The 14,891-nt window shown below is 36.2% G+C and overlaps 1 protein-coding gene across 1 annotated transcript; it reads right to left on the bottom strand.

Annotated features, from left to right (window-relative positions):
* Positions 1 to 2,719: 2,719 nt before the first annotated feature.
* LOC133832197 (uncharacterized) lies at positions 2,720 to 6,345 on the bottom strand. Its single transcript, XM_062262572.1, has 3 exons — positions 5,859 to 6,345; positions 5,423 to 5,594; positions 2,720 to 2,801 (listed from the first exon to the last, which is right to left on the bottom strand). The coding sequence occupies exons 1-3, from the start codon at positions 6,343 to 6,345 to the stop codon at positions 2,720 to 2,722; spliced, it is 741 nt and encodes a 246-aa protein (XP_062118556.1).
* Between the last annotated feature and the right edge of the window lie 8,546 nt (positions 6,346 to 14,891).

The following is a 14,891-nucleotide window of genomic DNA, read 5'->3' as shown; positions in this document are numbered from 1 at the left end:
CCCGTTGACACTTGATTTGAGTGGACAATGCATAGCAATTATCAGCTGTCCTGTTTCCTGTCAAAATGGAACACCCATCAAATGAAACTAAACAACAAGTTTTAGAGAAACTTACTGTATAGTCAGCGTCACAAAGCTGACTTATGCTGATGAGATTGGCCTTGAGCCCCTTCACATAGAGCACTTCTGATAGTGGACTGACTCCCGGGATTTGTAGCTCTCCTTTACCAAGAATCTGTCCTTTGTTTCCATCCCCGAATGTGACTAGTCCCTCGCTTATGTCCTTAAAGTTCATAAGAATCTCCTTATTCCCTGTCATGTGACGCGAGCAACCGCTGTCGAAGTACCACATATCATCTTTGAACGCAGCCAGAGATGTATGAGCCACCAAAGCTACGTTTCTATTACTCTTGAAACGCTCATCCCGTTTTGATGTCTTATCCGGAAATATTGTATTTCGCTGGACAAAGAGCTGGATATAATTCTGTAATTTGTAGCACTTGGGACGAATGTGGCCTCGTCTATTGCAGAAGTGGCAGATGGGAACAAATCTGCTACCTTGGGCAGATGTGTGTCCAGAAATATGCTTTCCTCCAGTGTTGTTATTAATGCTGACATCTGTTCCATCAGCCTTACCTACAGGCTCATCGCCGCTGGGATCAGATTTGGCTGTCACAAACGAGGACTCCGCAATGGACAAATCATTCCCCTTTTTGTACAACATTTTGTATCCAATTGAGGTTCTGTCACCATAAGGCTTCTGAAGCTGTAACGTCTGATTGATAGCAGCTGTACCAGGAGGAATAAACTCTAACGATTGCTTGGCTCGGACAAGCTCAGCAGTGATCTTGTAAATCTCACTCTCTTTTTCATCCAATTGCTTATTGAGCTGCTGTATTTGGATTTCTAGAGCTTGTTTCTCAGTTTCAAGCTTTTTGTTTAGGTCATCCAGGGCTTTCGTCTTTTTTGCCATGTACCCCCACTGAGCAAACATCTGCTCATACGCTTCTTGTTTCTGGGGACTCTCTTCATCGGACCCAGATGATTCTTCATCCTCTGAGGTTTCGGATTTTGAGCTTCTTGCCATGAATGCCACCATTTGTTTTTCTCCATCAGAGTCGCCACTGCTGTTTTCTTCTTTATCTTCATCGCTGTCACTCCAAGTTACAGCAAACGCCTTTTTCTTTTTAAGTGTGTTAGCACATTCGGCTTGAATGTGACCGAAACCTTCACACTCACGACATTTGATGCCACGATTTTTCTTTTCAGGTTGTTGACCTTGTTTGGGACCGTTGTAGAACTGCTTTCTGTTTTGATTTTCCTTCCCGCCATAGTTATTCTGCTTGAAGTTCTTTTTGAGGAATCGAGCATAGTTTTTGGTCAATAGAGCGAATGTTTCATCAGACATGTCTCCAGATAGATCTACACTTTTGGATTTTTCTTCTTTGTGAACAAACGCCACTCCACTCTCTGGTTTATCCTTTTCAGAATCTTTTGGCTTCTTGTTCTTGCTCCACCGCTTCAAGGTCATCTCATAGTTTTGTAATGATCCGATCAGCTCATCAAGATCCAATGTCTCAACATCCCTCATTTCTTCAATGGAAGTAACTTTGGACTTGAAACGCCGTGGGAGGACTCCCAAAACCTTTCGAACTAATTTTGCATTGGAGTACGTCTTTCCTAAGGCATATGACTCGTTAGAGATGTCACAGAGTTTAGCATGAAATTCTGCAACTGTTTCATCCTCGTCCATTGACAGATTTTCAAATGCCTTTGCAAGAGATCTAAGCCGAGACTTCTTTACCGCATCAGTTCCTTCGTTCTTGATCCTCAATTTCTCCCAGGCATCCTTGGCAACCTCACAGTTGGCGATCACCTTTAATTGATTGGTGGAAACTGCATTGAACAGAGCATGCATGGCCTTGGAATTGTAGTTAGCCAACTCAATTTCCGCAGGAGTCCAGGCACTCATTGGTTTGGTTCTTTCGATTTCACCAGCTCTGACCGTTGGCGCGATCCAACCTTCCTCAACAACCATCCACACTCTTTCATCCACGGCCTTGAGAAAAGCTCTCATCTTCGTTTTCCAATAAGGGTAGTTAGCCCCCTCTAGCATTGGTGGACGACTAGTAGAACCTCCTTCCCTGAACATGTCCATCATACACAAAAACAAACAAACAACAGGGTGACACTCTTCGAGATGGAACTCCAAGAGGGTTAGTCGCAACAGAACTAAGCAATAGAAGATAAATGCAAGACACAAAAACAAGAACCGAATGAAGGACAAACTAGATGAAAAGCACCTTATAGAACCCCAGGAAATCACTGATTCTCATAGAATCAGATGGCTCTGATACCAATTTGAAGGTGCAATATCTATCTTCTTGAATCAAAAATTATTCAACTAGAATATAATGGACAATTAAAGCAAAGTAAAATCACACATGGAATTTTACAAGCTTCATCTGCACTGGAACAATTTCCAGCCGACTAGTGCTTGGGTCGGGTAATATGTAACTTCCACTAACAAATCAAATGTTAAGTACAATCACTAGTTCCAAAATGGAATCAACGTCTTAACACTACTGAAATTACAAATTACCCTAAAGCTTGAGTAACCACTCAAAAACAATTTCCAAATCCCTTGGAACTTATGAATCGAATCCCTCGATTCAGAAACGCTCAAGATCCCCTCAAGCACGCTAGTTGAATCCCTCTACTAGCCAGATTCGAAATCCCTTCGAATCAGAACAGAACTTCCCACAGCTCTGCAACAAGCTCCCCCTTCAACAATGGCGAACCTGCAAAAATCAAGAAAGAAAGAAAGACAAGAGAGAAAAACAAGAATCTGTTTTCTCAACCAAAAATGAACAACTAACAGAGAAAGGGGTTAGGTTGTTAGAAAGAGATTATTATATTTATAGCAACCCTAACACCTAACAGATTAACAACACGACCAGCTAAACAGAATTAACATGTTTCCAAATATACTGACACAAGCTGACGTGTACTCATTAATCTACAGCATCCAGTAGATGAAACTCGAGACTAAGTAGAACGAACAGAGACAACATATTCACAAACAATTCAAAGACTGATCAACAAACTCTGTAGATGAAACAACATAGACATATTTTGACAATCATAACAAAAAGGCTGTTACAGAACAGAAAGTAAATAACACAGCAATTTTTATAGTGGTTCAGCCCCAATATATTGGTAATAGCCTAATCCACTTAGAGTTGTGATTTATAGATCTGTACTTAAGATCAGATGAACTAGTGTCAACTGAATTTCTTCAGTGTAAATAGGAATACAAAAAGGGTATCTCTCTCAAGAAAAACGCACTTTCTCTCTCTAGAACTCATACCAAATCTTAAATTGCCAAAAAGTCTAGAAAGAAGGAGAAGAAGCCCCTTTCTAATCTCATAAGCCACATATTTATATGCTTAGGATCATCTGATATCCCCTATAATAGGGATATTTTATTATATTTATTACATTTAAATTACAAAAAAAAAACATTCAAAATGTAACAAAACCCCCAATTTGTGGGAAGAATGAGAGATTCCTGCGTGTGCAAAGACCGGTTCTTGTTGAAGCCGTTTTTGGGAATCTTGACTTAGTCCTCCTCTATCTGGTCGATCCATATCTCCTACTGACCACTCATGCAAGTGCTAGTCAGACACATGCATGCTGGACATATGCAAGTGCTGGTAGGACAAGCATTTGCTGGTCGGACATGTGCATGGTGGTAGGACATGCACTCCTTTCCTCTAACATGGCACTCTCCTCTAGCATGCCATTTCTCTCGTCTAACATGGCACTCTCCTCTAGCATGACATTTCTTTATTTGGACAACCATGCACTTGCTGGACATATACATAAAGACCACATTCTTGGGGTCTCCTCGGACCAAGGTCCCTTGGGCTCTCCTCGGACCACTCTCTTGGGTTCTCCTCGGACCAAGGTCCCTTGGGCTCTCCTCGGACCACTCTCTTGGGTTCTCCTCAGACCAAGGTCCCTTGGGCTCTCCTCGGACCAAGGTCCCTTTGGCTCTCCTCGGACCAAGGTCCGACCTCACCTTGGCCTTTCATCGGACCAAGGTCCGACCGGGCACTTGGACTGCTCCTCGGATGTACTTGGCTTGGACGTGACACTCTCAAGCAGTCAAAACTCTTCATCAGTCTACCGGGTCACTTTATCACAACTCTGAGGAGTCAATGTATTTATTGACTATTTAATGTGTCTTTTACGGACCATGTACTGCCATTTGTCACCTCTATTGCCACGTCATCAATCTCCATTTTTGGGGATAACATCAGTAATAAAATATTTTAAAAAGAAAACTAAATTGATGATAAAACTTAAAAACTAATATAAATAAATAAAGTTCTAATAAAGTAAATATATGAAAAATAAAAAATGAAAACCCCCAATCAATAATCATTTGAAGAACATGTAGTGCTAGGGCACAAGATTTTGAATGTGACCATGGAACAATGGAGGTGCAATTGTCGGCCATCGAAAGCAGTTGTCATCAAGACTTCTTGGACCAACGATAATCCTGGAAGAAGTTTCAAGTGTTTCCATAAGTATTAGGTTAGTTTTTTTTTCCGAAAAATCTGGGTTTGTTCATTTCTTCTCAACTTCACCTAGGTTGTTAAGAAAAATTAAACAGTTGGAAGATGAACTTGTTTCTAGAAACACACATGCCAATTGGACCACACAACAAGTTTTGAGTGATTTTTCTATGGGAGATGATATGTTTTTTGTATCTAATTCTAATAGCAAGGATGAAGTACAGCATGAAGATGAAGTTAGGGTAGTAAAAAGTAATAAAAAATTATGGGTTATAGACATTGTAGTAGTTGTAATATGTATTCGTAAATAGTTTTAAGTTATGAGATAGCATTTGAATGTTTTGTTGTCAATTATGATCCAATTTGTTGGACCCTTTTGTAAGTATTACTTGTTTTAAATTGAATGTGATGGTTTATGTTTAATTAGCTAGTTGTTGAATATGTCTTCTGCAATTCCTGTAGTTAAAAAACAAAAAAGATACAATATGAACACAACCTCTTGTCATGTAATCTCAACCTTCAGAAATTCATCCATTTATATTAACCAACTCAACATTAGAAAAAGAAAAAACCAAACAAGTCTTACTTAGCCAAAGTAAGAACCATATAGTATTACATCAAGTTTAATGGCCAAATTGCACAAAACTAGCAAGCAAAACAAGACCAAGTTAGTTTTAAAAAAAAATAGTTGTACAGCCAGATTGAATGTTGTCAAGTCAAGTTTTGACAAAAACATCAAAATTCACTAAATTATAATAGATTAGTTGATTCACTATTTTCAAAAGCTTTGTCAAAAATCAAGTTTCTTCTAGTAGGTTGTCTAGGCATGTTGTGTGGACCTGGTTAAAGGACCACCTTGCTGAGAACTTCCTTGTCTGGCGAAAGTTCTGGGACTACCTTGTGCAACACCAACTACTCTTTCTTTCTGCTTCCTCAATCGATCTTCTCTTTTCTTTGTTGCTTCACAAGGATTTGCATTCGGTGGCCTACCCCTTTTCTTTTGAACATGAACTTAATCATCATTAAATTTTGACCAAATCTCAATACACATGAGCAAGTTTTAACCAAAACCATAATGCATTACCTGAGCAACTATTAGATTAACAAATGTTTTGCTTGTATGTCTTGGTTGTTTGCACTTGCTGCACAGGTGGATCTAACCAAACCTCTGAGTCATTATTAAACTTGGTGTTGGTTCATCAGACTCTCTTTTTCTAGCCTTCTTTGGTCTCCCTAGTAGATTAGTTTCAAAAGGTGGATATATAGGGTTCAAACCAGTCTTTAGCCACTGTTTCGAGCTTGGCATGGGGTAAATCATTCCTTCATAAGCTTTCAACAATGTCTCCTTTTTGTAACATTCATGGATAAAGTCCATGACATCCGAACCACTTGTCCATATGGTAGCCAGTGCATGACCACACGGGATACCAATGAGTTGAAACCTTGAGCAACTATAAGTCCTCTTTTGGAAATCAACATCAAATGACTCATTGTTTGGATAGTCAACTTGAAATTGATAAGTTGCAACCAGAGGAGTCAAACAGTTCTTGGAAATATGCTTATTCTTCTCCACAATCTCCAATATTCTTTTACCAACTGGATGTATCCACTTCTTCACACTTTCCCCCTTGTTGAAAAACTGACTCATTAGCCGATAACGAATTTTTTCCAACAATGTAACAATCGGCTTGTCTCTGGCATCAACTATTGTAGCATTAAAAGACTCGCAAAGATTGTTTAATAACATGTAACATTTCACCATTTCACTAAAATGTGACCTAGACCACTCAGATGGATTCTTTTGTACCAACTAGTTGTAGGCACTTTCACTGGTTTCCCTTAGCTCTCTCATCCTCTTTTGAAACTCTAGAATAATGTTTGCATTTGTTGCTACCCATAGTTGATGTTTCAATAACAGACATGGGCGGTCCTTCTTGAAGTTGGTAAGCAAGTGCCTCACATAATTTCTCACCTCTACTCCATCAAAAACACAAGCAACAACATTCTCTAAACTTTTTTACCTATCGCTCATCATAACAAACTGAGAAGGCTTGTCAATATCTAGATCTTCCTTCAGCAAGTTTAAAAACCACGACCAAGTGTTTGTATCTTCTTTCTCACAAACTACATAGGAAATAGGGTACATTGAGTTTGTCGCATCTATTCCTATTGCGGCCAAAAGCAATCCTTTGCAATACCCTTTGAGGAACCACATCTGAAACCTTCCTTACAAGCCTTTAAGCATATGTATACCTTTAAGCATATGTATACCCTCTTAAATATTTGTTTGCCTTCTACCATATTTGATTTGATGATGGCAGTGCTATCTGGGTTTATAGCCAAGATTACTTTGTTAGGAATTTATGGCTTTACACTTTCTTAATCAATAATGCATAATAGGAATAGTTCAATATTACAAACCCTATATGCTAATCAAGAACCTTATTCAAAGTATGAATGCAAATCTTGATAATAAAGGATTAAGTGATTAAATGATTATAAGATGAACTTAGAAACACTTCATCATCAATACAAACAACATAAACACAATATAATGACACAAATACAAAATTAGAGTTTAGAGAGATACAACCTTTTGTATTGAGCAACTTGAATCTTCAAACTTGGGGAACATCTAAGGCCTATACACAATAAGAATATTGTTGTCCAAAATCTATATTCCAAGTCTTCCCTTATTGCTTGAAGCTTCAACCAAGTAGAATGAGATTTGGAATTTAACAAGCCTTGAAACTCATGCAAGTCAAGCAATGCTTGATGAGTTTCTTGGAGAAAACTTATGGTCTTTGAGAGCTAGAGAAAGAGTTGAAAAGTGTGATAAAGGCTTTTAAACTCTAATAACCCTTATTTATAGTTTAGGCATTGTCATTAAGTCCAAAAAATAAGATTAGAGCTTTTAAACACATTATTTGGAGCTAAGTCACATAATTGTACAATCCTGTACGAACTGACCAGGCGATGCATCACCACCCAGTATGCTGGGCATTTTGCCTCCTATGCACCTTTAGGCGATGCACCGCCTCCCACAAGCGATACAACGCATATGCCTCTGTATTAATGCCCCGAGCATGACCCCAAAATGTCTCCAAATGCCTCCAAACTTTTTGAGAATGTTTAGATACATCATTGTATCACTTTAATCTCATAAAAGTCACTTTTAGATGTCTACTACACAATCTCATGTTTTCACTTCAACTTAAGTAAAAATTTTAGTGTTTTCCACCTCATCGTGTAAACATCTTTTTTGGGGAGAGTGAGATAACACCACCTCAAAATTTAGAATCTTCACAAAAAATGGATTGACAGAGACTAAATAAAGATTGAGAAAGATTATGCAAACTCAAGTTGGTGAATAATCTTCTTCAACTTTGATGAACCTTCAAAACCCTTGTAGAACCACTACTTTGAGAAAATCCTTAGAACAAAGCAAAACCACAAATCCAAGGCTTATACACGTTTCTTAACGTTGTCATAATACTCTATTTCCCAACCACCATTGATGCTTGAGGCATTTTCTAGGAGGAAATGAGGATTGAGATTGAACAAGCCTTAAACTCATAAAATCAGGCACTTTCTTTATTAGTTCTTGGAGAAAACTTGAGATTATTGGAGCTAGAGAAAGAGAGAGGTTAGAGAGAAATTGGAGAGAGTGATCAAGTCTTCCAAAACTCTATTTTGACCCTTATATAGACTAGACATCGTTATTAGGTCTAACCAATAAGATTAGACTTGTAAAACATGTCATTTTGAACTAATTTACGTAAGTCGTACGGACTCTGTAGGCAACGCATTGCATGCATGCAAGTAATGTATCACCTGATAGGTGATACGTCGCCTGCATGTAGGAAATTCATCGCATGCTAGGGATTTTGAAACCCTAAGCATTAAGCGATGCTACACCACTTGGGTGGCGACACATCAAGTGGTGTAGCATCGCGACCCTTTCTGTTTTTTGACCCCTCAGAAGGTCCTAAAAATGCTCCAAATGTTACAAAACTTTTTGGGGACCCTTGGATACCTCCATGCATCACTTTAGACCCAAAAACACGTTTTTAAGGTGCCTACAATTGAAATTCAATTTTCACATCTTCACTATGTGAAATTCACGAAGTGTTTATACCTAGCTTGTATTTTAACACTTACACTACAAAAAATACCACTTTTGCCGACGCTTTTATAGTTATGTGTCGGTAAAAGTATCTTTGACTGGTGTTGTATATGTTATAGCGCTGGCCAAAGGGTCCACCATTTTTTCCTACAATCAAACTTTTGCCAACAGTATTTTCTCGCAGGAAAAGACCATATTTACTGATGGTGTTAGAGCAACTCATCGGAAAAGAGTTAAGAATTTTTGTTGGGAATAGTGCCCTTAAAGCAATTGTAGTTGACAAATATTTTTAAATAAAATAAATAATTGAATTGAATTATTATATATATAGACTATGTCTGATATTATATGATAATATTAAGTGAATATCAGAAAATTCCAAAGTTTATCTATGTGGTCTTAATCTCATATTGGTATGGGAGGATCGAGATTAAGATAATAAACTTAAATAGTTTGCAGTAAAATAAAGTTATGGAATCAGTAGATTAATTACTGCTAGTGCGGTCCACTAGTATTATGAATACATGTGACCTAGATCCGAGTTACTAGTGTAGTAGGACACTTTAGTGGAGGTACTTTGCATGCTGAGAGTATGTAGAACTGGACCAGATGTGATTTGTTAATACTTTGTTTAAACATTGTTGCATAATATTAATCAAATACATCAAACGATGATCATATACACGTTGATCTTAATCTAGAGGTTACTATGAACTCCTATATATGTCATATGATCATTTGATTCATGCGTTAAGGTTTTTCATAATGATCAGGCTAAGAACAATTATTTTGGGGACTCAATGATGTATATGGCTGGGGATGTAGCTTAACAGACATGGAATCTATACATTCTTATAGAATGAATAATGGTTTCCTATTGGGTTGACTTTTGGAACTGAAAAGGTTATGAGCTGTAGAGTCCAAGAACTTTACTTAGCTAGTTAGATAGTAGTATTATAGTATTTATAGCATTATCTTTGTAACTGTAGATTTTTGGTTCAGACCGAGAATTATTTGGACACTCATAGTAGTACTTGTAGATTTTCTAAGTTTAACCTATAGTTTAAGAATATTAATGTTAACCTAAGGTTTGATTATATGACTGATATTAAGGATAATATTTATTATACTATAAGGTTTAGATAAGGACCAATAGGATTTTAAGCACATGTTATGTATGGATGATTAAGGATTAAGTATTTTTGAGGATTAAATTTAATAAGGGTAAAAGTTTGAATGCTATAAGGTCAGTCAGCAGCTTTGAATACGTTGAAGGCTTAGTCAAGGCTGTTTACTCCATTCAAACTTAGCTAAAAATGTGTAATTTCGTGTTTAATTAATCAGCGTGTGCCGATATATCGCAGCTATAAGGGCGATATATCGCAGCACGTAGATACGGAAAACACGAGACGATGCACGACAGCCTCTGGCATACTGGCCCAGGCGATATATCGCCTACAGGGGGGCGATATATCGCCTCCTTCAGCATATTTTGAAACATTTTGAATTTGTTTTCCTTTCAGCCATTCAACCTCTTGATAAGTCCAGCACCTTTTTGAACGAGTCTTCAGCCTCTGCTGAACAATTATTCAAATTATTTTCACCTAAAAAGCTACTATTTTTATTCAAGTAAAATTAAGATCCTTTCATTCCTAAACTCTATAAATAGGACCTAGTACCCAGCCATTATTCATCTTTTGCTCTAAGTTCAGAGGCTGCAAATGCTAAGTGAGTGTGAGAGTGTAAACACCTGGGTTGGGGAATCATAAGCTTGATCATCATAAGCTTATCAAACACTTTGGGAAGTAAGGTTTCATAGTATTTCGGTTCGAGGTTTAGATTGGTCTACAAGTCTTCAAGGTATTTCTATACCCTAGTTCATTGGTATTATGTTATTTTCTTTCTCATAGTCTTCTACTCAGTCTTCTAACCTTATTCTTATTTTGGTTAGGAAATCTAAGAACTTGCACATAAGTTTTTGGTAAGTATGTTTCTCCAAGGTTTAGTCCTTCCATTCCTTTCATTTCTCTTTTTCTTCTATAGACTCACCTTTTCGTAATGGTTATTAGGAGTGTTCCAAAAGTCCCAACTCTGTCCTCATATCCCAGTAACTTTGGTAAGGAAAATAGGATAGAATATATATGTTATATGCTTATGTTATCTTATGTTTTATGCTATGAAATATGTTATAAAATATGTTATGAAATATGTATGTTTGTAGGCTTGGGCATATGACCCATTTGACTAACAAGCCCCAAATAGATTATGGGCATATGACCTACTTAGCTAGTAGGACCCCACTAATCTAATGGGCATATGACTTGATTAGTCTATGAGACCCCAAGTAATAATGGCCATTATAGTATGTGCATGATATAAGTGTTATGTTAAGTTTTTATGTTTCTCATGAAATTTATGTATATGAACTATGTGTTAGATTTTTCCTTGCTGGGCATTAGGCTCATTCCTTTTTGTTTTTATGTGTAGGAAAATAGCTATAGTGGCGGTAAGATTCGTGGATGCTTGGGGAATGTGTATCGGTGGTGAATGGATTCAAGGAGTCGAGAGTTCGATTTCGAGGATGTAGTCTTTTATTTATGGTTTTACATGTATTTTTCCGCACTTTCTATGTAACTCCTTTTCACTTTAAATTATGTTTTGTTTTAAAGACAATGGGATCCCATATCCTACTTGATATTTTATGAGAGTAACTTTTATTTCTACAAGTTTCTAATAAATTATGGTATTTTCGCAAATGTAAGTTTTATTAAGGATTTGTATGTATAGTTTCGTTAATGGTCTAAATGTCTAGAGTAGTGGGTCATTACATGAGCGCTCACGTCGCAAACTTATTGTGATACAACCTTCACTAGTAAAGTCAATGGTATCCTAGGAACAAGATATAGCTAAAAGGTTAAAACGGTAATTTTATTCCCTTTTAAGTATGAACCATTAATAGAGGATTAACGATGTATGAAATGATTATATCAATGGACACTTTATTCTTAATAAAGTACTCAGTAAATATATATCTATAATTATCAAGAGTTCAATCTCATGATTTTAGTGGAGTAATCATGAGATTAATAAATATGATTATTTAATCAAAGAGCTTTGATTAATAATGTAATATTTATTGGAGCTTGATATTATAGGTTCATAGGTCCCCAAGATGGCTCTATCAACATCATATCAATGTAAGAGTTGATACAATGGTATAACTGTAATTTGAGAATTTGAGAAGAATTTTATTCTTTGGGTCAAGTATGCAATTATATGATAATTGAGGTTGAATAATTAATTTGGAACTAATTATTAATTTTCAAAAATATATTTATTAATTTAAATATATAAATTTTCGAATTACATATATATAAATAAATTAATTAATTATTTTATTTGAGTGGGAGAAAATAAAATTGGTAAGTCAAAAATAAGTTTTGATTTATTGAAATTTAAAAGAAGATGATAATAATGATCATCAATTTGAATTTAGAATAAAAGAATTTAAATTTTGAAATATAGTTGTCATCTTTTCCTTAAAAAGATAAATACATTATTTTGTGGGAGATTGATTTAGTTAAATAATTAAATAAAAGAAAAATGCAAAATTCCTTAAAAAGGAATAGCAGTACACGCCTAACACAGTCCAAAGATGGTGCAATGCGTGTACCACTATACAAATATTGTATCTGTGTAGTTTTTTGTTTTATTTATTTAATTATTTAATAATTTGAAAATGGTTTTTCAAATATGGTAAGTTAAATATTTACCTAAATCAAATCCTATCATCATTATTATATTATATTATATTATTATTATTTGGAATGATAAGGTAATATAATCTCTATATATATGATATAGAAGAAGAAGAAAAAACAGAAAAAATATACAATACACAGAACACAAATCATTCAGAGTTTTTTGTCAGACAATTTTTTTTCCTTCTTCTTCTTTATTCTAGTCATTCTTAGACCATAACCCAAGTTCTCATGTGTTGAGAAACACTTGTGATTCCTAAAATATAAACTCATGTTCTCTATGTGCCCACACACATCTAGAGGTGTAGAGAACACTCTGGAAAATCGTGGTTTGAGTGCTCACATCTTTGGATAGGAAGATCGTTAAAAATACAAAAAGACTCAATGACACTTGATAGGCTTCAAGAGGTAAAAGTTTATGTTCTTGATTTTTTGTGTTTATATATTATATATAAATATATTGTATATTTATATATATGTTTGTTGCATGATTAATAGTATTGTATGATAATGTTTCTGGATTGTTTTCCTGGTCATATAAATTGTTTATATGATTAATGAAAAAAACTTGATTGTTGTTGTTCTGTTGTTAATAAAACAACAATGGGCCCACCACGCGTGAGTTTTTGCTGCGTGCTCTGAATGGTTTTCCAACAATTTTCCCTCCCACTCACAGCAAATTTTTGGCGGGTAATCAAACTTTTCTCGGCGCATATTTGTGCTGGCAAAATTTTTGTTGGGAAAATTCCCGTGTGGTAAAATTGGTGCCAAAAAGTTGGTGGGAAAATGTTTTACTGAAAAAACAAATTGTGCTGGTAAAAGTAAGGTTGCGTTCTAAATGGTGTATTTTCACTTGGGGATTTAAGTGATCACTTTTTCCGATGCTTAATAAGGTTTTTTCGGCACAATGAAAAACGCTGACAAAAATCACTCGAAATAAATCCCTAGCCCAAGCGCCTTTCTTCCTCCTTGCTTCTCTTTTCTCTTTCTCTCTCCACTAGTGCGAAAAGTTCCATCTTCAGCAACGAGTATGTCCCTTTTTTGGCATTTTTTGAGTTTTTCTCCCTCTAAATCTCTCTTTCTTGTATTATATTTCATATTTTATTAATCTTTCATTTTTTTTTTGCATAAAAGTGTTTGGTATCCATTTTTGTGATTTTTTTTCTCACCATTGTTAAGTATCTTCCAAGGTTGAAGCTCCGAGCCTCTGCTAACCTTGCTTCCACCAGTGTCCACCCCTAGTTACACTCTCAATGTTGACGAGCGTCGTGATTTTTACAAATTTATCAAGTCTGTGAAGTTTCTAGATGGTTTCGCTATGAACTTGTCCAAAAATTGGAGCGAGAAAGATGGTAAGATATTCGACCTAAAGTCTCATGATTGTCATGTGTTGTTTCGGCGATTGTTGTCGGCAGTTATCCAAAATATTATGAAGAAATAAATTTGAGATACTATCATTGAGTTGTGCATGTTTTTCAAGCAACTATGTTGCAAGACTTTGAACGTCAATGATCTCAAGAGTATGCAAACAAATATTCTAGTCATCCTCTATAAATTAGAAACAATTTTTCCACCAACTTTCTTTGACATCATGGTTCACTTAGTTATGAACTTGCCGAAAAAAGCAATTCTAGATGGACCCGTGCACTTTAGGTGGATGTACCCCCATCGAACGCTCTATGTCTGTGTAACGCCCTACCCCCCTAGAGTCGTTACCATGTGATTTTAAAATGTGCCATTAGTTCGCTAATTGAGGTGTTAGACCAAAAGTGTGGTTAATTAAAATCAAGACTCATTTAATAATATTTTGATATAAAAGGTTGGACATTCATTTAAATCATGAAAATGTTACATTGGAATCCCAAAATACTATTTAGAAACATATTTACAAATCAAAAGGTTACTTTATAGTCGACCTAAGCAACAAAATCAAACATTTATAACTGCTCCTCAAAATACCCCAGCCTTGGCGGCCAGATAGGCCAGACATGTACACACCGCTCCATGCTCTCCAACTCATGGTTGATCAACATTTTCCTTCCCCTTACCTGCACCACAGAGCACCCGTGAGCCAAGACCCATCAAGAGAACTTCAAAGCACAACATACAATAATTTATTTCAACAAATACATGCTTAGTCAAAACAACAAACAGTTACAAGTTCCTATTGGAATGCACAATAACACAGCAGTATAACAACACAATAGCACACTGGCATAATAACCTAACAATACAGTAGCACAGCAGCCGCCTTCGCCAATCGAGGTGCATTGCAAGCACCAAGTCCGCGGTCTTAACCGAGCAGGTGTGTACAACACCCTTAGAGGGTCTCGCCTGTTGGTATTTGTAAAATCCTTTTTTGGCTAAACTTTAATTTAGACAAAATATTGTAATTGTTTAAAGAAAAATCAGTAGCATATC

Source organism: Humulus lupulus, chromosome 4 (genome assembly GCF_963169125.1).
Source record: "Humulus lupulus chromosome 4, drHumLupu1.1, whole genome shotgun sequence".
Lineage (NCBI taxonomy): Eukaryota > Viridiplantae > Streptophyta > Magnoliopsida > Rosales > Cannabaceae > Humulus > Humulus lupulus.
Note: the sequence above shows the minus strand (reverse complement) of the source record. Positions and strands in the feature narration are given on the sequence as shown.